The sequence below is a fragment of the Miniopterus schreibersii genome (assembly GCF_964146895.1).
Source record: "Miniopterus schreibersii genome assembly, chromosome: 15".
Taxonomy (NCBI): Eukaryota; Metazoa; Chordata; class Mammalia; order Chiroptera; family Miniopteridae; genus Miniopterus; species Miniopterus schreibersii.
Genome location: NC_138115.1, coordinates 25,943,755 through 25,965,147, shown reverse-complemented (window position 1 = coordinate 25,965,147; position 21,393 = coordinate 25,943,755). Strand labels below are relative to the sequence as shown.

Here is a 21,393-nt window from a genome sequence, read left to right as displayed (position 1 = left end):
CTGTCACTCAGATACTAATTGCTTGAATCTAGAGTTGCCTCTGGTGATCTCCTGGGCCAGAGAAACAAAGCATGAGCCTGAGACTTGGGTGTTAAGCTTCAAACCCAAAGATGCTGGACCCAAGTGCAGCTGCTCACGCCAGAGCAGGAAGATTTGTCCTGTAGGAGAATTGGGAATGAGAAGTATCCACCATCCACCCTGTTCAACAGGACCTGGCTTTATTTGGGGTTCATCCCAGGGGGAGTTAGCTCCTTCACCCCCTGGGCGCCCACCTTCAGGCTCCTCTCTTCTTGACTCTCCTCTTCACCCATGTTCTCTCCTGTCCCTGTGTCCCCATTTCCTACCTTTCCTTCCCCTCCCCTTTCTTTCCCTCCCCATTCTTGCTCTGCTTTCCCCCCCCCCTTACCCCAAGCATAGCCTTGAACCCAACACTGGAGAAGGCAATGGGGTGTGGGGGTGTGGGAATCAATGCAAAGCAGTGAAAATGGAGCTGGGTGGGAGTAAGGGCTCGAGTCAGCCCTTAGCTCCATCATGATCCTCCTCAGGCTTTGCTGAAGCCACTTCCCTGGCTGAGTCTAGGTTACCTCAACTGTAAGGGAAGAATCATAATCTTTGGCCATGTCATTGTGTAGGATTGTTAAGAAGGCCACGTGATGTTCTAGGTACAGAAGTGCTTTGCAAAATTTAAATCACTGTATACACACACACACACACACACACACACACACTGAAATCATAGGATTGGGTAAGGCGGTGTGGCTTCACCATCATGTCATTGGTTTTGGAGCTTAAGACTGAGACTAAAAGGAGACAGTGGGGTGGATGGGAGGAAGGCAGTCCAGGGCTGGAAACCCAGGCCCCAGGCCCCAGGCCCCAGGCCCCAGGCCCCAGGCCCCAGGCCCAGCTCAGCTCTGGCCCAGCCGCCAGCCTTGGGAAAGTCCCCCCTGACTGGCTGGGCGTCCCCAACTGTAAACAGGACAACGGGGCTTCTTGTGAGGACAAGATGAAAGGCTGCCAGTGGAGCACCATGCACAGAGCTGCCCAGGGATTCAGGGAACGGCAGCCCTTTTTATTCCCTTGATTTCAATGTTTAAAATCACAATGGAGCACTTTTCCTGCAAATAATTGGAAAAGCCATCTCTGAGTCCTGAACTCCACTGACTCGGGCAATGTGAACCCGGCAAGTGCTCCTGGGTTTGCTCAGACCTGCCAGGCGAGCATATGCTCCTGGCAGAGGCCTCGTGGGGCATCCCCTGTGAAGAACGACCTGTTTCACATCACTAACATCACCGATCATTAAGGTGCAACAAATAGCTCTGTACACGGCGCTGATTTACCCACTCAGTGGTGTCTTAATGTGCTTAAAGACTTGTTGGATGCAAGCTCCCAGGCTCAAGCCTGCTTCCTCCTGCCCCTCTGTGGCTCCGGTGTGAGCTCTGGAAAATGGGCCTCAGAGTTTCTGGATCCAATCCTCAGCCCTGAGGGGGAGGGGGCGTAGGTGGACCACTCATCCCAAACAGTGCTCTATCATTATGGTAGTCACCACTGACAGCATTTACTCTCTGCCAAGTCCTGTGTATGGGTGCTCTATGCGCACTCTCACACACCCTTCGCCAAACCTGGAAGCTGTTATTTTCCCATTTTGCAGATGAGAGCAATAAGGTCAAGACTCTTGCCCCACAGCTAGTAATATGCAGGACCAGCGCCAACCCCAGTCTTGTCTGTCTGCAGACACGGAGCTCCTGCCCTTTCACTGCAGTGCGTCTCACAGCAAAGGAGATCGCACTGGCCACCTTTTGAGACCATTGAAGGAAAGCGATTTTGAGGAAAATTCTGCAGTTATAATCCTTCCCTCTTGTTTTAAAGAAAATGTGTCATTGCGCGATGAGACAGCCCCAAGACAACGACGGGGTTGGGGGTGTCACCCCTGCCACACAAGCCCACCACTAAGATCTGCTTTCATTCAGGATGGAAGAGCCTTCCCTTGAGAGGGCTTGTTTCTGATAACCTGGTTGGTGCAGGTCGGCATTTAGAGTAAATGTGACCTCATTTTCAGCCACAGTTTAAGATGAGTGGGGTGTTTGGTTTCAGTAATGAGGCATTATCACCTAGAGTCACGGTCCTTCTATTAAAAAAAAAAAAAAGGTGAGTTTTGCAATCATGTACAACTGATCTATAGATTAAAGAGATTTACATTATTGGAGTCTGAAAAGCACCCTTAGCCATTTTTAAGAAAAGACTGAAAACATGTGCATGAAAAACTATACTCTTGCATTGTAAATGCTTTTCAAAGCCATAAAAGTAAAGATTCTTCAAGAATAGCTACTTTATCTTTCGCTAATCACACATTTGTCCCAAGATAAGAAAATTGCCTGGAAAATGCTGGTGTTTATTGGACATAGGAGAGAAAAGTTTCTATAAATCCAAGAGAAAGTACCCTGGCTGGTTGAGTTGATGATTTCCCCTTTGGGACAATTATCTTTCAGAAGGGCTGCTCTTAGATCACCTGGTTTCTGTACCTCCCTGCACAATTCTGCCAGATATGCTCCTGTCTGGGAACTGAATAGCACGTGAGCTGAGGGGTGAAAGGAGGAAAGGGGTGGGGAGAGCAGCAGCCAAGCTTTGGGCAGGGGCCCTGGTTCCTGAGCACCATGGGGTTCACCTCAAGGCAGCGTTGGCTGCTGCCCAACTGCCGGTGCGAGAGCTTAAAGCTAGAGAGAAAAGGGAGGTGACAGGTTTAAAGAAATGGTACCAACACTAGAGGTTTTTAGGGGAGCTAAGGCACTCATACGGGTGCCATGGCACCCTGAAGAAGAGGAATGATCCCTCACGTGGGCGGCCAGGATTAGGTGCAGTGCCCAGGCATGTGGGCAGGGCAGACCTTGGATCTCTGTGCAGATCCAAGGGCCCCAGAGAAGCAGTGTGCAGTGAACCTCAAACCCAGCCCAGCATAATGGCAGCGACGCCTTCAAGTCACAGGGGCTGGACTGAGCTGGAGAAGTCACGAGAAATGCAACAAGAAGCAAGTCCAACCAGAGCAAGGGTGCCAGGGGACTTCCCTGAGCCCCAGAACCTGCACACAGGCACCTTTCATAAAGCACCCTTGTCACTCATTCTCCAGACACTGAGTGAGAACCCACTATATTCCAGGACTTGTACCAGGCACTGGAAATTTAAAACCAAATAAAACAGACACAGCCCCTGTTCTTGCAGAACTTCTGATGGGGCCAGGAAGCGGGGTTGGTTGAGAGTTGTAGACAAACAAACAAGCACAGAAATAAACGAATCGTTAGAATCCAGCATGGTTCCAGGAATGACATCAGATGATGCTAAGAGAAGGTGGGAGGCGGTAAGTGACCTAGACTGACTCGAAGTCTGCATCAATTTTATTTATATGATGAACCGAAAATCATCAATGTGTGGGAGGCACAGAGCACAGCCGGGGAGGAAGGAATAAAGCTCAGGAGAGGGTCCTGAGGGAGCTCCCCACCTCTCTCACTACTTGGAGCCCCAGGACTCTACTGTGGTCAGGTCGGGAGATGTGGCCCCACAAGCTGAGCACTGTCCTCCCCTCCGTGACCCCTGAAGGGAACGTTTCCTCTGGTTCGAGGAAGAACAGCCACAGGAGGAGCGAGGGGTGACTAAGCCCACCTCATGGCACCACACAGAGACATGGTTTACTATATACTAGGTAAGCACAGACACTTTGCATGGTCATCTTAAGTGCTACTCCTATAAACTTCCCAAAGTGCCTCTTTAAGGAAAGGGTGAGAATTTGGGGCCACCTTGATTCAGACCCAGCTTCTGTTAGGATCCCGGTTGGAGTCCTGACCTCCCAGCCCAGGGAGGGCAGGGACCGAGCACCCAGGGGAGGGACTGTCTTGAGGCTTAACGCCTGGGCATGTTTGCCCCTCCCGCCTTCTCTTTTGCAGTTAATAAAGACAGCTCTTTTCAGTAGGAATTAAAAGGTAGTAAAATGCTCTTGTGAAAATAAAATACAGTAAATGGAAAGGGGTCAGTAATAAAGGAAGAGAAAATTCCTTACGTTTGTAAATTGAGTTCAGAGAGTTTGTGTTTTGTTTCTTTTTAAATTGTGCCCTTGCGTAATTGTTTTTAATTGGAGAAGAGAAAACCACATAATTTATTCCTCAAAAATATATGTGCCCATTATGTGTTGGGCACAGGGTTAAGTGGTTTACATTTTTTATCTGACATAAACCCTACCCACAACTCTGAAATAGGTGACAATATCACCAGCATCCGCCTGAGTAAACTCAGATGGGGAAGGAAATGACTTGCTCACAGTCCATGGTAACAAGTGGCAGAGCTGGATTCACAGCTGGGCCTGGCCCCAAAGCCTGAGTTCCTCCCTTTGGGGTAGCTAATTAATAGCCCCATTCTACAGATGAAGAAACCAAAGCTCAGAAAGGTTATGGAACATGCCCAAGGGTACTCAGCTGGGAAGGCAGGACAAGCTATTTGTGAGTCCCAGTGGAAAACGAAGAGGGAAAGCTCCTTGTTTTAAAGTTATTAAGAATTTTAAGGCAGTGACAGCAGAGCATTAGACCAACCATGGGGCACTTCTGAGCATGAAGCTAGTCTTGGAGCCAGGATTGGATGCCCAGCCTCTCTGAATCTTCACCTCCTCCTACCTCCTTCCAGTTGAAAGCCCCACCTCGGTTGCAGACTCAAGACAGCAGTTTTGGAAATGTGAAAAGAAAACCTGGAATAATGATAAGAATGATACTAAAATAATCATAGCAGTAGTTACAGCAGGTCCCTGTTCCTGGTGCTTTGCATACTTTTTCTCCAATTCTCAAAGCAACTCTGCAAGGTAGATTTGTATTATGTTCATTCCACAGATGAGAAAATGAGACTGGAGAGGTTTAGTGATTTACTCAAGGCCACACAGCCAAGGAGAAGCAGAGCCAGGGTTCAAACCTGAGTCTGTCCAGCTGCAGAGTTAACATTCTTCAGTGTAATTAAATTGAAAGTAATTTCCCATTGTGAGACTATCAGAGGTGACCTTCTGGATGGATTTATCATGAGGTGGCTATCAGGAGTGTTCTGATGTTCTGAAAATGAATATCAGGCCTAACCCAGCTGCCAAGTGACCTTCCCAAAGCACAGTCTGGATATTCCATGCTCTCACTGAAAACCCATTTAGGCTCTTTACAGGCCCTAAGATGAAATCCAAACCTCTCAGCCAGCATTCATCATCTGACCTCCGCTTACCCTTCCAGCCCATCTCTACTTTCTCACCCACCTCCAGTGCAGATGCACTGGGTGGCCAGTGGAGATAAAAGTGCTTACTGCTGAGCAAACGTAGCTTCCTTGCCTCTCCTGGTAGGAAAGGAAGTCTCTTGATACCCAAGTCAAAGCCACAAATCTCTTGAAGAAAGTCTTGAAGGATGCCAGATGGTTGATTCCTGCAGAGATTAGTTAGAATGTCAGCTGCCAGAACAATCTGTATTCAGGGAGGCACCCTTTCCATCCCTCCTACTCCCCAGCACCCCACATTCAGCCACTCACCTTTTAGGAATCCAACAATTTCCTCAAAACCTGATATTTCTTCAGCTGCTGAAGGCTGAGATCAGGAAGAGCTGGAGGCCCTTGGACATGCACAGTTAAAGAGAGAATATTCTGACACACCCGTGTCCTTTCAAGCAGAATTGGAACAATGTACCTGAATGTCTTGGATTACAAGAGCCCCCGAAACCTGTGCTTTCCAGAAGTCTCAGATTAGCTTTTTTCCACCTCCAGGCATATAATAGGAGAATTCCAAGTGGTTAATAGTCTTCTGATAAGAAAACATATGCTCGCCAAATTTAATGGTAGTTATAATAAAATCATCATGACTCTTAGTCCTTAATCCACAGAGAAGGATTTTGATTCCTGGAGGCATTCCAATGTGAGCTTTCTCAGGGACACTTGCAGTGTGATTGAGCCTGATTATTAAAACAATAGGCGGTCTGCTTCCTTTTTCCTCACTGCAGAAAAAAATTGAGCCACAATTTATAAACTAGTCTCTAGGTCCTTTATAGATGGAAAAGATTTTGTTTCCAATCAGGACAGCTTGGAGAAGTTTGGGGAGCTTGTGAACCAAGGAATGGAGTGTTCCCATCATGAGGCTTCAAGAGGAAGATCTCTGTGCTGGGCCCTTAGCCTTAAATGCTCACAAGCCCATAAAGAGGTGTAATTATCTCATATCTACAGATGAGGCAACAGAGGCCTAGAGATGACACCTGCTTTGCAAAGGTCACGTGGTCTGCATTTGGGGGAGTTGAGATTCAAGGCCAGATCTCTCCAGTCTTCATGTCAAAGCAGCCTCTGGCCCCCACCAACTGCCCTGAGGGTCAAGCAGTGATGAAACAGGCAATATTTCCTGATCCTTTGCCAACATCGGAGAGTATCACCATTTCCTTTTTTATATCAGTATAAACTGAATGTTCAAAAATGGATGTGTAAAAATTGCCATTGTTCTCAGTTCTGGCAAATCCTCAGAATTACGGTGGAGTTATTTTGAAAGAGCTGTGTGGCCTTGGGCAAAGTCATGCCAACTCTCAGCCATGGTTTGTCATCTGTGCAATTAAGATAATAACACCCATCCACTGGTTGCCGAGAGAATTAAGTGAAGAAAAAAAAAGATGTAAAAGAGCTTAGCACCTTGTCAGTGCTTAATAATTGTAGGTCCTCTAATTTTCTGCAATAAATAGCATTGAATAAATGGTATTTTAACAATAATGTATCTGTTGAATATGCCCCTTGTGTTTGGTGCTGAAATAACTCTGCATTTAATCTCCCCACACCCTGGGTGGTAGGTATTACTTTTATAGAAGAGGAAACTAAGGCTCAAGGAAGGTGAATGATTTGCCCAAAGTTACATAAGAAGTGGGAGGATTGGGATTTGAACCCACACATGCTGAATTTAGAGGGCATACTTTTAACTAGCACACTATCCTACCCTCCAGGAAATAAGAATGAATAGACATTTCATGTGGCAAAGGCTGAACTTGATGACTTGCTTTTGCTCTCTTAATCCCCACCCCAAGTCCTTCTTGGAAAATGAACGATGTCTGTATGAGTTTCCCACTCTCTTAAGGACACTACACTCAGAAAGCTTCATCGATTTCTTTTACAGTATGTTTGCAATTTTGCCTGCTCCTCATAAACCCTCAAAAGCAAACCTCATGAGGTCACCAAAGCAAGTGGCAGATGTGATGTTCCTAAAAACTCTTTTTGTGCCTGATTTCTCCCCAGGGAGGGCCTTGCTCCTCTAGCCACAGGGTGACTAGAGGAATGAAAACTCTGCTAAGGCTGCCTCCACTGACTTTCCTTCATTATTTATTTGTTTCTTTATTTGCACCTCTTCTAAAAAAAGATTTCAAGTAGAATTTCTCATCAAAGATAACCACCAAAATATCTAGATGAGAAAGAAATGCCTGCAGTGCCGGCAGAATCAAGGGAATAGATACCAAGGATGTCCTGGGCTTCTACAACAGAAGAGGCTTCCAGAAGGAGGCGCTGTGAGGCACCTCTGGCTAGAAGAAGCAGGAGCCTCAAGAACTGGAGCTGTAGGGCTCACGCTGAGGCCCCATTTCAATTGTAATTTTATTCCTCTCCAGTGCTTTCTTGTCCCCAAATTATTTTTCTGTTAAAAAACAGTGAGGACCATTGGCCTTGCATAAGTGGGCCACAGTCCTGAATGTTTGGGAAAGAACCCTTGCACCCTGCCTCGTGATCTCATATAATCCTTAAACCACCATTCTGTGTTCTGTTTTATAACAAGACATGTGCATTCCTAAAAATCACCACACTAGCCAAAATGGGGAAAGCCGGGCGAGGAGCACAGGTGACACATAAAAAAGAGTGAAAGGAAAAAACATCAGCACAGTTTTACATGGTTAAACGGCGAAGAAACATATAGGAGCTACAATAAATATGGCACTTTACCTTGAAAGGCCTGGCCTTTGCTCGTGGAAGCGGACGTGGGAAGGGTTGTGGCTTGTGTGTCACTGTGACCAGGTGGAAGACTGGTGGTCTGAGTGGGGTGGAAAGCTGTCACCACAGGCTCCTAACACAAGGTGAGCCGGGTAGCTGGCAGATGTTTGAGATGTGTACGTGTGCACATGCTGTGCATTCCTAATGGCTCACTTCAGCTGGGCGCAGCTCCCTGCATTCACCTAGTATTTCTCGGGGAGGCAGTTTTGCATAAGCAAATGTGAAATTCCTGTGGCCCTCAAGTGATTCCCTCATCTATCAGTTGTGTTGGAACAAATTCACATATTCGAAACAAGTGTCATCGCAGAACTGGCTGAACCTGATCTACCTGAATCCTTTCCTTGTTTCTTCAGACTGGACCAAGCGGATCGAGTACCAGCCCGGCTCGGGGAGTGTGCCCCTGTTCCCCAGCATCCACCTGGAGACGTGCGATGGGGCCGTGTCCTCCATCCAGATCACCACGGAGCTGCAGACCAATTACATCGGGAAGGGATGTGACCGGGAGACCTACTCGGAGAAATCCCTTCAGAAATTATGTGGTAGGTTTTTCCCCTGTGGGGATTTTCTTTAATTAATTGCTCTTAAAAGATATACAAAGCATATTTTATTATCTTATGAGAGAATCAGCCCTTTCCACCGCATTGATCTATGTAACTCCTGGATGAATATTAAGTTTATTTAGTATGGTGAAAGGGTCAGAGGGCACAGCCGTAGGCATCAGGCACACCTGGTCAGGTCAGACCCCACCATTTACCCATTGTGTGGCTGTGGGCAAGGGAGCTGGAAAAGCCTCTATTCTCCCTCGGGGTAAAATAGGGATTGATGGCGCAGTGTGTTTATGAGCACCTGGCACAGGGCCTGAGGAAATCCCGGTTTCCTTCCACTGTGTTGGTTTATAGGGACACCTGACCAGGGCTCATATGAAGGGTGCTATCAGGCACTTGAGGAAAGGTTGGTCTCCTCCCTACGGGACCAGCTACATAGTTTGCAGGGCCTGGTGCAAATGAAAATGTGGAACCCTTGTTCAAAAAATCATGAAGAATTTTAATAATAAGCCCACAAAGCATTAAACCAAGCTGGGGGCTCTGTGCAACTGCTTGGGTCACATGCCGGTAAAGCCCGGCCTGGCTGCCCACGTCAAGGAAGAAGGGGCTGGGGGGGGGGGGGTGGAGGTGGGCAAAGTGAAGGTGTCCAAGTGGGGGTGCTGCATGAGGAAACTTAGCTTTATTGAGCACCTACTTAGTGCAGCCTGCCAGATTTTCACATCATTACTTTATTTAATCCTCTCCACTTCACTGTGGGAAGGGTGTTATTCATCCAGCTTTAAAGATGAAACATTGGAAGCTTAGAAGGAACAGGACTTGTTCAAGGTCACACAGAAAGAAAGTGACCGAGCCAGAACTTGAAGGTGGGTCTATCAGAAGGAAAGTCTCTTTAGCTTGGAATCTGTGATACCAGGCCAGGCCTTGGGAGCTAGAATGTGAATCTGTCACGTCAGCCTGTAGAATGGGAGGGCGCTCAGCATGGCGACAATGATCCCATAGACGTGGTAAACGTGACCGCAGCTGTGTGGATGGGCCTCCTTCATCCCCATGGAATATATTTTATTTCTTCTTTGCTCTCTTCAGAAATACTCAGGAACTCATGCTTGACTGCAGCAGTGCTGTGGGGAACTTAGTCTTGCACTGGGCCTGTGTTTGGGGGTAACTACATTTCCAAAAGGGAAAGGGGGCTCCTGAACACACAGTCTAGCCTGCCGTCCCCTCCTGGTGGTCCCTCCCCCACCGTCTTTGGAAATTTCCCCCCTCCACATTGTACCCCCCCCACACACACCTTCATCCACACTGCTGGCTGCCCAAAGAACAAAGTGAAACTTTTAGAACTGAATGTGAAATAGACCCTGCTTGGGTGTCACCATGTTCCATTCATTATGTCACCAGGCCAGCAAGGAAGGCCTGTGGGAACGCAGACTTCTCCAGAATGATGCAGCTGAGCAGGGAAATCACCACACCGCCAACATCCCAAATAGCTCTTGCAAAAATGGATAGAAGGGGCCCGCAATATTCAGAAAACTGCCTCCAGCCCTCTCCCCCAACTCTGTGTGAGAGAAGCCATCCCACACGACATCTTACTTGAATGAATATCCCATTTCGCTTCCCATACTCCTAAATTATCACGAGTCCACTAGACCCCACACCACCCTGTGGGTTACAGCCATTTTCTAAACTCCTCCAGGTTGCCAGGAGATGATGGAATCAGCTTGTTAAAGATCAGATGGGCCCAAGGGCACACACTTGTGATTTGATTTTGAATGTTGCTGGGAGAAATGAGGAGATATGGAGAGTGAGAAAGATTTTCTGCGGGAAGAAACTTTAGAACAAAATTGCATCTGGTGTTAACATGGCTCATTCCTCTGGGCTGCCAGCTCGCCTTGCAGGAGGGCAGGTTAATTCAGTCAGGAAAGCAGTTTCCCCCAAGGTGCACGCAAGATTACCTGGTGCTCGGAGAGACTCTGTCGAGAGACATCTGCGTGCCTTTCTGGTGACCTTCCCCATAGTGCCACCCTCCGCACTGATGGGAACTCTGCCTGAGGAGCCCTGATGGGCAGGGCCACCCCAGCCTCCGAGTCTGAATATTCCGGGTCTGAATCTTGAACTCCACTGAGGCAGAGCTCAGGGAAAAAGGGCAGAAGCCACTGAGAGTGACTCAGATGCGCAGCTGGTGTGGGGCCGCACCTCCTCGCACCCGGAGCCTCGGGGTAATGCCTCCCTCCTGGGGGATCCGAGGTTCTGCAGGCAAGCCTCTGTGTGTTTTCAGTGGCTGGTAGGCAAATTTCTTGCGGGGTTTCTCAACCAGGGAACTGCCATGACAACTTAAGCCTCAGCGTTCATGCATTTTTTATTCTACAAATCTTTATTGACTTTGGGTGGAAACAGGGAGACCAATTAGGATGTTATCGCCATAGTCTAAGGAAGAAATAATGAGTTCTGACCCAGGGGAGTGGCAGTGGGGATGAATTTAAGACAGAGTTAGGACGCAAAGTTGGCAAGATGTAATGATTCATTAGCTGTCAGGAGTGAGGCAGAAGGAACCTCAGCTGGCTCCGGGATGAGCACCTAGCTGGGCGAGGATGCCTCCTGTGAGAGCGAGGAATCCAGGGCGAGTGCCAGGCTCGGGGACAACGATGACAGTCACCTGCGGAGCACCCAGGTGCACATGCCCAGCTCTAGCCTTACCCTCGACCCTCCTGCAGACCTGCCTCCGCCCTGCCCATCGTCGTCATAGCCCATTTCCTCCCGATGTTCTGCCTCTTTCGGCCAGAAGACCGCCCTTATCCCCACGCCTGGCTTGTGCCCACCCCTAAGCCTTCGTCCGTGTTTCTTCCTGCGAGGATGCTCTCCCCCCTCATCATTCTAAACCCTTCCCGTTAGCCAGTGTCCCCCTGCCCTCGGTGCTCACTGGGGTTGCAGTCCTGGGGTGCTTCCTGGGTGCCTTTGAATGCCTGCATCTCTTCTGTGATGCTGGAGTCGTGCAGCGACCCAGGCAGGGGTGTCTCCTCCCAGGGGCTTGTGCATGTCTGGTCAATGCCACCTGCTTGCTCCCCCTGAAACATTAGCTCCATGAGGAGCAGTGGTAGACTCCCATTCAAGGGGGAGTCGGGCAATAACTGGCACAAATTCTGCTGTCGGGAAGCACCTGACAGGTGCACAAGCACTTGAAATGGCCTCTGATTCCAGTGACTTCCACTCGGCCTTGAAATAAAACCAATCAGGGCCCTGAACGCATGTCCCCTTCAGTTCCTGGGGCTGGACATAGCCAAAGAAGGACCCCCTTCTGCCCTTGCTTTACATAAAGCCAGGCGTCTTGGAGAAGTTGGGCAAACTGCTTATCCTTTCCTCTTAATTCAGAAATTTAAGATGAAGGTCTCTGCCGTCTCAGTACCTGGCTTTCCAGAGGTGACGTGTCACAGAACTGCCTTGGGTATGAAATGCATGGTGAGACCCTCGGTCAGACCTCTTGGCCAAATTAAATTTGCCATTAACAGCAGCCCAAGAAAAGGCCTGCTTCGATGACCTTAAGTCACTACATATTACAGTAAACAGAAAAGTAGTTGTGACGCAAATGCCTTCATAGCCCCAGACCAGAGGCTGCTCCTCCTCAGGACCACAGGCTGCCGGCAGCTAGCTGCCCCTCTCGCATAGGTCACCCCATCAGCTGTTTGGTATGTGGAGTCGTGAACCGCGAGGACAGGTCTTGTTGAAGGAAAGGCCACAGAATAAGAGCATGCTATTAAATCAAGTGATGGATCTGTCAGAGCAGCTCAGATCACTAGACATTAAGTTGTCCTCAGAATTTATACACTTGTGAGCCAGGAGATTTTCATAGAGATTCATTCATTCAAGTATTTATTAATTTAACAAATATTTGTGGAGTGTCAGAATGCTGTGTCTCTTGAGACTCTACAGAAGGTAAGACCACTTAACAGTTCAGTCTCCAGGGGAAGACAGACACATCGAAAAAGTTTAAGTCCTTGGTTTTTGCTACACTGTGCAGCCTGACAGAGCTGTCCTCACCAAGGATCACGGATAGAGGTTTTATACCCTCAGAATAGCCCAGCGACAGGAAGCTATGGTCAGTTTCTCCAGCAGACTCCTAAAGAGCTGGAGCTTCAGGGGACTAGTATTAGTCCCCTAGTCATAGCCAGTGCTTCCATTCCCAGAGAGCTGACATGGGCCTCTTACTTTGAAGAATATTGGTGCATGCTTGTTGGGAATCAGATTAAATCATTAATCATACACCAGCAAAAAGCTACACACACTGACTCATGGGTGACAGTGAGCAGTGAGCTCCTCTCCGGGTATGCCTATTTCTTTGAGTTATTTTTTTATTCAGCGGCCATACGGCATGCCCTACTGCCCTGGGGAGAAAGTTTTGGCCTACAGTGACCTTGCCCAGGCTGGTCAGCTACTAGGTATCTACGGTCCTGCCCCAGGAACCTGGCTGACCACCCCTCATCCAAAACCCAGCTTGCTTTACCCAAGATTCAAGTTTCTGATTTTAAGGCGTTGGAGGAACCCTCTTGTCGAGGAGTCCTGAAGTAGAATGATAGTCTGATTATAGAAACAATAGGGTTTGAGCTCCTGAAAGGACGTCAGAAATTCCTCCATGTCCATGCTGGAGGTGTGCAGATGGAGAAATAGGAATTACAGCTGCTAATGTCAGTCACTTACTTGGATCATGGGTCCGGGTAGCAGGTTATGCTGTAGTAACAGATAACCCCCCAAAATCTCATTGGCTTAAAATAACAAAGGTCTGTTTATCATTCCTCCCACTTGTCCTTCTTGGGTTGACCATGGCTCTGTTCCATGTTGACTTCCCACTGGGATCAGGCTAAAAGAACAGCCTTTACTAGAACATTGTTTCTCTCATGGCACATAGAAGACACACATGGTGAACCATGGACTGGCTCTCAAAGCTTCTGCCTTGATATGATACATGTCACTTGCATTCACATTTCATTGGTCAGAGCAGGTCACAGGACCAAGTGATATCAGCTGATTTTTGGAGGAATTAGCTCAAGGAGACAAAGAGCATCTTAAAGTCAAGATGGAAACTGCCACCCTGCAGGACTGCTGGGGGACTGCAGGGCTCAGAGAAGCATGTTGAGGACAGAATGCACTCTACTACTAATAGGATGTTTGTGAAGAGAGCCTCCCTGCTTCCTCTGAGACTCTCTACCACTAGACTGCTCCACCCACCAAAAATGAAAGACTTTCTCCTGGGTCCCTAAAGGTAGGGTCCATTTCTGTCTAGTTTATTGCTGCATTCTCACTGCAGTACTGGAATAACTTAGATATCGCACAAATGTTTATTGAAATAACATGGAGATGATACTGCCAGTTGTGAGAATACTCTGTAGGACGAGGCCTCTGTCCTTGACAATGGTTCTTCTCCCCTGAGACCTTCTTGCTTGTCCCATCCCTTCCCATGATGTGGTGGGCAATGAGGAGTCATGTCAATCACCATTGCCACAGTCCCACCTGGAAGTGCTAAGGACACTTCCCCGTCACCAAGACCATCCAGAGCAGAATGCAAACCCTTCAATTAAGAAGTCCAGACAGTGACAACTGCCCCCAGGCTCACTTGGGTTCTCACACCACAGTGTACCCTCATTCATCCCCATTTTTACCTAGTGGCTGGCTCAGAGAGGCTTCCCCACCCTGAGAGGGCTCAGGGACCTTGAACCAGACCTCACCTCTGGTTCCCACCCCACTCCCATCCCACCACCACCACATTCCAGCTGCAGCTGCTGTGCCCCAGGCCAGTGTGACCTCTCAGCTGGGTCTCAGAGACTTTGTGAAGAAGTCCCAAGGAGCATCTTAACTACACCCTAATGTGGAGACAATGCCACACCATCTTTGCAAGTGATGTATCTGTTTACTCACTGCTCTCCATGGAATCCCTTGGGGAGAAGAGAGAGGACAACTTTTGGAGAAGGCAAATCTCTCTATTTGTTTAAACACACTGAGAAATGAAATACAAGCTGTTGAGTTCATGGAAATCTGAACCATCTGGTTAAATGCAGCTTGATGCTTCCCTGTGGCAACATCTGTGGATGCTGCAGGGTGGCCGGCTGCTCCCCTCACCAGGGAAAACAAGGGGGCTTTGCTTTGATGGCTTTGCGAGGTCACATGCTGTCTTCAACCTGCCTTTCTGTAGACAGCAGCCTCTAGCCGGGTCCCCGGACTGGGCTGTGCTTGGCAGGACACTCTACTGTGTGGTAGAAAGAACATTAGCTAGGAGACTGAGAGCTGAGCCTGTGCTAACCAGCTGTGTGGCTGTGTGATCTTGGTTCTTTCCCCTCCCAGGACCTCAGTTTGTAAAATGTGCAGGAGGTTCCAAGATTTCCCTCCAGGTTCATTGGGGTGATGCAGTGAGGAGGTCTCAGGGGAGAGGAAAAAACTGGAAAGTCCTAATGATGGGCCCACTCCCTAGCTGGTTGTGATCCTGGGCTCACTGAGCTTCAGGTTTCTTATCTGCAAACTGGAACCATAATAGTATTCACCACATAGCTGAGTGACTAAGAAAAAGCATTGAAGTTCTTAATTCAGGCCTGGCACTAGATAGGAGAAAAGGCAGTTATACACATTAGTGGAGTGTCTGGTGTGTATCTGACAGGGTACCAACCAAAAACTCTTGGAAATATGCACGTAAGTAATGCAGTCAATTCTGCCCACATTTGCCCTTGATATTCATTAGCTACAAGGTGATCATGAACTGGGAGACCAAACCCTTCCACTCTCTCAGATCCTGCAGTTCCTAGAGACCTCTCCGAGGTGAGCCCCTCACAGTGCTAAACAGAGCATATTTTTCACAGAGCATAACCTTCCATTGCAAGCCAAGGGGTGCTCAGCCTTAGACCCGCTGATCTGTTCCAGGGCTGGAGGCAAAACTGGTTGAGTTGAACATTTTCAAAGAGGCGTATTGGTTTCCAATACTGCACTTTCCTGGGGGACTTTCAAGGGCCATTTTAACTGTAGGAGATGTTTGTGGTGGCGGGCTTTGGAATCCGATCCCTAGCTGAGATGAGGCTCTGATATACAGAATTCAGAAGGCCAGTGATCCCTGACAAATGGCGGGTAATACACCCAACTACTGTCCATTAAACCCATCAGCATTCACAACTGCCTGGTCAGTCCTGAGCCAGGAGACAGCCCCACACCCGTGGCCCCAGCACCGAGCTCACCTTAGACTCCCTGGCTCTTATTTCCTGACAGTATCGGGAAACCCCTAGCCCTCTCCTTTCCTGAGTAGCTGAGCTTTGCTCCGTGTGGAAGGTAAGGATGTGGAGAACATAACCATGTGGCAGCACTAGAATTCAGTGGCAAGTCAGTGGAGGCCCAAGGCTGCTCCCAGCTGGGGCATCTGGTCTTCTCTGCAAGGCCAGCCCTTCCCACTCACCTCAGCTCCACCCTCCACAAAGTTGCACGTGTGATTCTCCTAAGACACAAATCTGCCCATGACGCTCCTACTGCTCCAGGTGAAGTCCCCAAGCATTAGGCTGGACTCGCAGTGGTAAGAGAAATAGTGATAATAACACTGTTACAGCTACCGTGGAGCGAACATTCCCCTCATGGTGAGCATGCTGCTGCGTTTCTTATTCAGTCCTCACAGCACCGTGGGAAGGGAGATGCTATAAAAGGAGGTGGAACGTCAGAAAGGTTAAGTGAGTTGCACACAGTGACAAGGCTACAAGTCATGCTGCCAGGTGTCAAATTCAAGTTCGGCCTGCTTCAGGACTCAACCACTGTACCATTTGGCCTAAACAAATGGTTGTTAAAAGGGGGAAGAAAGTGTGGTGAGTACAAAGTGGCTTCCACTCCTCATGGGATCAGGACCTAGAACTTTCCTTCATCACAGCCCTGATCACACTGTGTCACAGTTGTCTGTTGACTTGTTGGTCCTGGGCTCCTCCAGGTCAGGGACGGTGCTGATTCTCCTTTACATCACCAGCACCTGCCAGGGGCCTTGGCATCTTGTCCGTGCTCAGAGAATGGCTGACAGGTTAATGGATGGATGAGCGCATGAATGAATCCATTGATCCCAGTCAAACCCTGGCTTTCCCCAGGAACCTTGCCTGCTAATGGAAGCCCCCAGGGTGACCCCATTTCCCTAAATTCCTTCAGCACATTTTCTTTGCATAATAGCTTATTGCACTTTGTCTTGCCACATGCAACACTTTTCTGTGTAACTACTGATGCCTCCCAAGCCGACCGTAGCATTGCAGGAACAGGAACGGTATTTGGCCTTTATTTTTCCAAGTCACCTAGCTCAGGGCTGGGACAGACCTCTGAGTAAGTACACTGAGTACAGCTGACCCTTGAACAAAGTGGGGGTTAGGGGTGCTGACCCCCAGTGCACTCAAAAATTTGTGTGTAACTTTTGACTCCCCAAAAACCTAACTACGGATGACTGGAAACCTTACCAATAATATAAACAGCTGATTGACACATAATTTGTACATTATATGTATTAATATTGTGTTCTTACAATAAAGTAAGCTAGAAAAAAGAAAATGGTATTAAGAAAATCTTAAGGAAGAGAAGATACATTTATAGTATTTACTGAAAAAAAATCCATATAAAAGTGGACCCATGCAGCTCAAATCGGTGTCCTTTAAGGGTCACCTGTAGTTTATCCTGACCTCGGAGTAGAAAACAGCAGGCGAGGCCACGCAGCCCCTGAGGAATGACCCTGTGTGTTTCTTTGCCTGTCCCTGCAGGAGCCTCCTCTGGCATCATCGACCTCTTGCCGTCCCCCAGCACTGCCACCAACTGGACCGCGGGGCTGCTGGTGGACAGCAGTGAGATGATCTTCAAGTTTGACGGCAGACAGGGTGCCAAGATCCCTGATGGGATCGTGCCCAAGAACTTGACGGACCAGTTCACCATCACCATGTGGATGAAACACGGCCCCAGCCCGGGCGTGAGAGCCGAGAAGGAAACCATCCTCTGCAACTCAGATAAAACCGGTGAGTCTCCAGCCCGGCCCTTCGGCGGCTGCCTGTGATGTCCCAGCAGGTTAGGCAGAGACACAGCCACCGACGCTGTGAGAGGGGCCCTGCGAAAAGACTCTGGTCTCTGGTTTTCTGGCTGCAGATTCCTGGGCTCAGGCAGAGCAGGGCCAGGGAGAGGGGAAAAGTGGACGGGCAGACACAGAACGCAAAGGCCGGCTCTAGGATTGGTGGTTTTCGACTGGGTGCTTCAGAACCCCAGCCTCCCAGGAGTAACTCGGGGCTGCTATTCGTGAAATGGGTGGAGGTGCACCCTCACTTCAAACAAAGCAGCTCCACCTTCATTACATTATATACAAGGGTGGACAAAAGTAGGTTTACAGTGATTTGTATGAAAAAAGACATGTAGGTTGTGATTATAACAATAGCTTCTTCTTTAACTGTTTCGTGTACTCACAACTGTAAACCTACTTTTGCCCACCGTTGTGTAGTAAGACTTTTAAAAGTTTATCTTCAATGAAAGGGCCCTGCCGGTTTAAATGAGCAGTTTGAATATCAGTGCCATCGTAACAGTGATGGTTAACATGTGTTAGGCATTTTCAACATGCCCCTGTGCGAGGCACCTCACAGCTTGGTGGTTCAAAGCTCCCCACCGCTTATTGGCTATGTGGCCTAAGCTGTTTAACCCCTCTGTGCCTCACTTTCCTGTCTATAAAATGGGCATTATAGTATTATCTACCTTGTAGGGTTTTGTGAGGGTTAAATGACTTAGTGTATATATAGTGCTTTAGAACAGTACCTGGCATATAGGAGTGCAATCTGTGTTAACTGTAACTCTTCTACCCAGTGTCTCACATCCCCAGCAACAATTTCATAAAAGCATTGCGATGGTTCCCATTTTAAAGTTAAGGAAACATCCCTGGCAGGTTAAGTAACTTGTCCCAGTAACTATCAGAACTGGAATGTGAGCTTAGAGCTAGCTAATTCCAATCCTGTGCTTGTTGTTACACCCCACTTGCAACACACACACACACAGACACACTCTGATATCTTATGTAAAGTTTGCAACTCCATCTTAAACTGTAATTTCACAATTTCCTATTTCAAATACTACTTTTGTTAAATTACCCAAAATAAATAACCACAGCAACGAGAAGACAGTATAGAAGAATGACTGACAGCTCAGACTCTGCCGATGGACAAAGTTCCTAAGGTGTGACCTTTGATGAGCTGCTAATCTCTCTGAGCTTGTTTCCCCTGGTCACCTGCTCACTCACCCATCATTGTTGGGGGAGCATGTGCCTTGTGGAAGATTTCTGTGTGGGCTTCTATATCGTAAATGTGAGTTCTCTGAGTATTGGTCAGAAGACTCCTCCTCTCCACCCAATGGGTGTTATCTGGCAGCTACAGGATGTCATGGCTGGGATCCAGGACATGAAATTTCCTAAGTAGGAAAGGAAATTTCTATATCACAAATGGGAAAAGTCCCATCCATTGTCTGTGCATGGAAGAGAGAGGTTCAGAAAGTGAGAACTCCATGTAATGTTGGAAAATCAATCTGTCCCCTCCTACCAGCAACTAAAAGTGCAGCAGCTCCCCCTCACTGCACAGAGATCTGAGAAGGAAATATGCTCTGTGGTCCCCCTTGTCAAGCCTGATAAAATAAAAGCCCGGAACTTAAGGAGAAACCAACTATGTTATAGGATCCCAGAGTGAATGATGTGATTGTCAGAGAGCTCCCTGAACTCTCCCAGAAGCATTTGTATAAAAATAAACAAACAAATAAGCCTGTTAACCTAAATAATTTTTATCTGGGGTCTGACACAGCATCTGAGCATGGGTTAGGTTGGTATTTAAAGCCCAAATGGTATCTTAGCAGAAGTGTTGCTCTGGGCTTTCTTGAATCTTCTTGCATTTCAGTGAGCTCCACCATGTATGTTCTAAAACATTCCTCAGAACCAATGGTAAAAGAGGGGCTGGAATGCCAGTGTCCTTTGAGGTGTGCTAAGTGATGTAGTGGGAATACTCTTGCTGAGACTGACACTGACACAGGGATTCTCTCACCCCCAAACCCCCTTCCTGTTTCCAGAAATGAACCGGCATCACTACGCCCTGTATGTGCACAACTGCCGCCTGGTCTTCCTCTTGAGGAAGGACTTCGACCAGGCGGACACCTTCCGCCCAGCCGAGTTCCACTGGAAGCTGGACCAGGTAAGCACGCATCTGGCATGTCACCCTGGTCACCCCTTTGCAGGGGTGGGTGTTGTGCTCCAGTGATGATGGCAGAGGGTAGGCACCTCAGGGTTCTGGTCACTTGATGATTTTTGGAAGAATTAGCTCAAGGAGACAAAGAGCATCTTAAAGTCAGGATGGAAACTGCCACCTTACAGACCAGTTGGAGGTGGGGAGGGCCACACTCTCAGCTGGGACCCCACAGGATCAGTGGACCTGCCAACACTCACCTTATCCATCTGCTCTGCATTGAGCTCATGAGTAGCTGGTTCTCTTGATCCCAGGCTCAGTTTATCATCTTCGTTAGCACATCTGTGTGTCATAAATGCTCTGTGTCTCCTCTTTGGTGCTCTGCTGGCTCCTTTGGATGACGGTGCAGCTTTGCTTTTGGTGGCTCAGGTTGAGAAAAGGGACCCGAGGCCTTTGAAGTAGGCAGTGACACTGCACTGTAAGCAATGCATGCTCTTGTCTGAAGTGCAAAAATCTATGACTCACTCCAGAGCCTCATGACTTGTGATCACAAGGACCACTGTGTCACACTTGTCAATGACAAATGAAGTGTCTCATTTGAATCAAAAGCTGTGAAGTGTCTGTTTCCGACATTTGCCGAGCTGAGACTGTGGAGGCGGCACTCACTTCTCTGGTGGCTGTTCCACTGAAGAGGTAGTCTGTGCCGCGAGCTTGGAGTTGGCCTTCAGTGAGACTTGAAGTGTGGGGTGTGAGTTTTTAAAGGTGATTTTAAATGATCAAGAAGGAGAGTGCCCACAGGCAGGGAAGGAGAGTGCAGAATGGGTCTGCTTAAGGAAGCAGGCAAAAGGATGCTCACTCTATGGCCTTCCTGCCTGGGCCCCAGCAACTCCTTTGGCTTTTTTTCTGCCCCACCCACATCCTGAGTGCTCTGGGGACCTCAGTCTCCTTTTCTCCCTCCAAAATCCGTCGTGTGTGCATCCTGCCTCACCTTGTCTAGGGCTGAATGTTCCATAACCTGTTCCCTTCTCTCTCTTTGTTCCCCGCATCTTTCCCACCCTCTCCGGGTACCACTGTAGCTCCCAGGCCCCCAGTGGGGCTGACCGCAGAGGGTGTTACTGGGACGCATTCCAGGAGGAATCCATTTACTTTGCGATGAGAACGATTGCTGCCCCCTTTTACCTACACAGAAGTATAGACATACGCTCTTTAAAAGAAAAATTCATTAACCTCGGGGAACCTCTCAGTGGTGGAACATCAGATAACATGACAAGGTCCAGGATGCCAAGCTGTTGGGAAAGTTGCTTAAGGGAGCCCAGTGTCAACTGACTGATCCATTCCCAATGAATTCCATTTTGCTGGATGATGGGGTTTTGGAAATAAGGCATCTGATTAGTGTACCCTTCTCTGAACTGGAAATTCAGGGTCTTGCAGAAGTTATCAAATCCTGACATTTATTTGATGTCCCAGCAACCTCTTAGTTACCTTCTAAAGTGCCATGTGGCTTATGTGAGATATTTTTAAATACATAATATGAACTGAGGTGAATTAAAATAAATTCCATATTGTGAGGGGTTTTAATAAGAACACTGCTATACTGCCTGAGATATTTAAGGATGCCCTGCAGCGTTTTCTAAGATGGGATTGAGATGCCCTGATATAGGCAAATGAAGTCACAG

At 48.1% G+C, this 21,393-nt stretch overlaps 1 protein-coding gene across 1 annotated transcript in view; it reads left to right on the top strand.

Annotated features, from left to right (window-relative positions):
- The window catches only part of CLSTN2 (calsyntenin 2), a 484,330-nt gene that overhangs the window by 403,728 nt on the left and 59,209 nt on the right, over positions 1 to 21,393 (top strand). Inside the window, exons 6-8 of the mRNA XM_081160688.1 lie at positions 8,355 to 8,540; positions 17,285 to 17,533; positions 19,605 to 19,726. Of these exons, the coding sequence (XP_081016814.1) occupies positions 8,355 to 8,540; positions 17,285 to 17,533; positions 19,605 to 19,726 (557 nt within the window). The remainder of the gene's footprint in view (positions 1 to 8,354; positions 8,541 to 17,284; positions 17,534 to 19,604; positions 19,727 to 21,393) is intronic.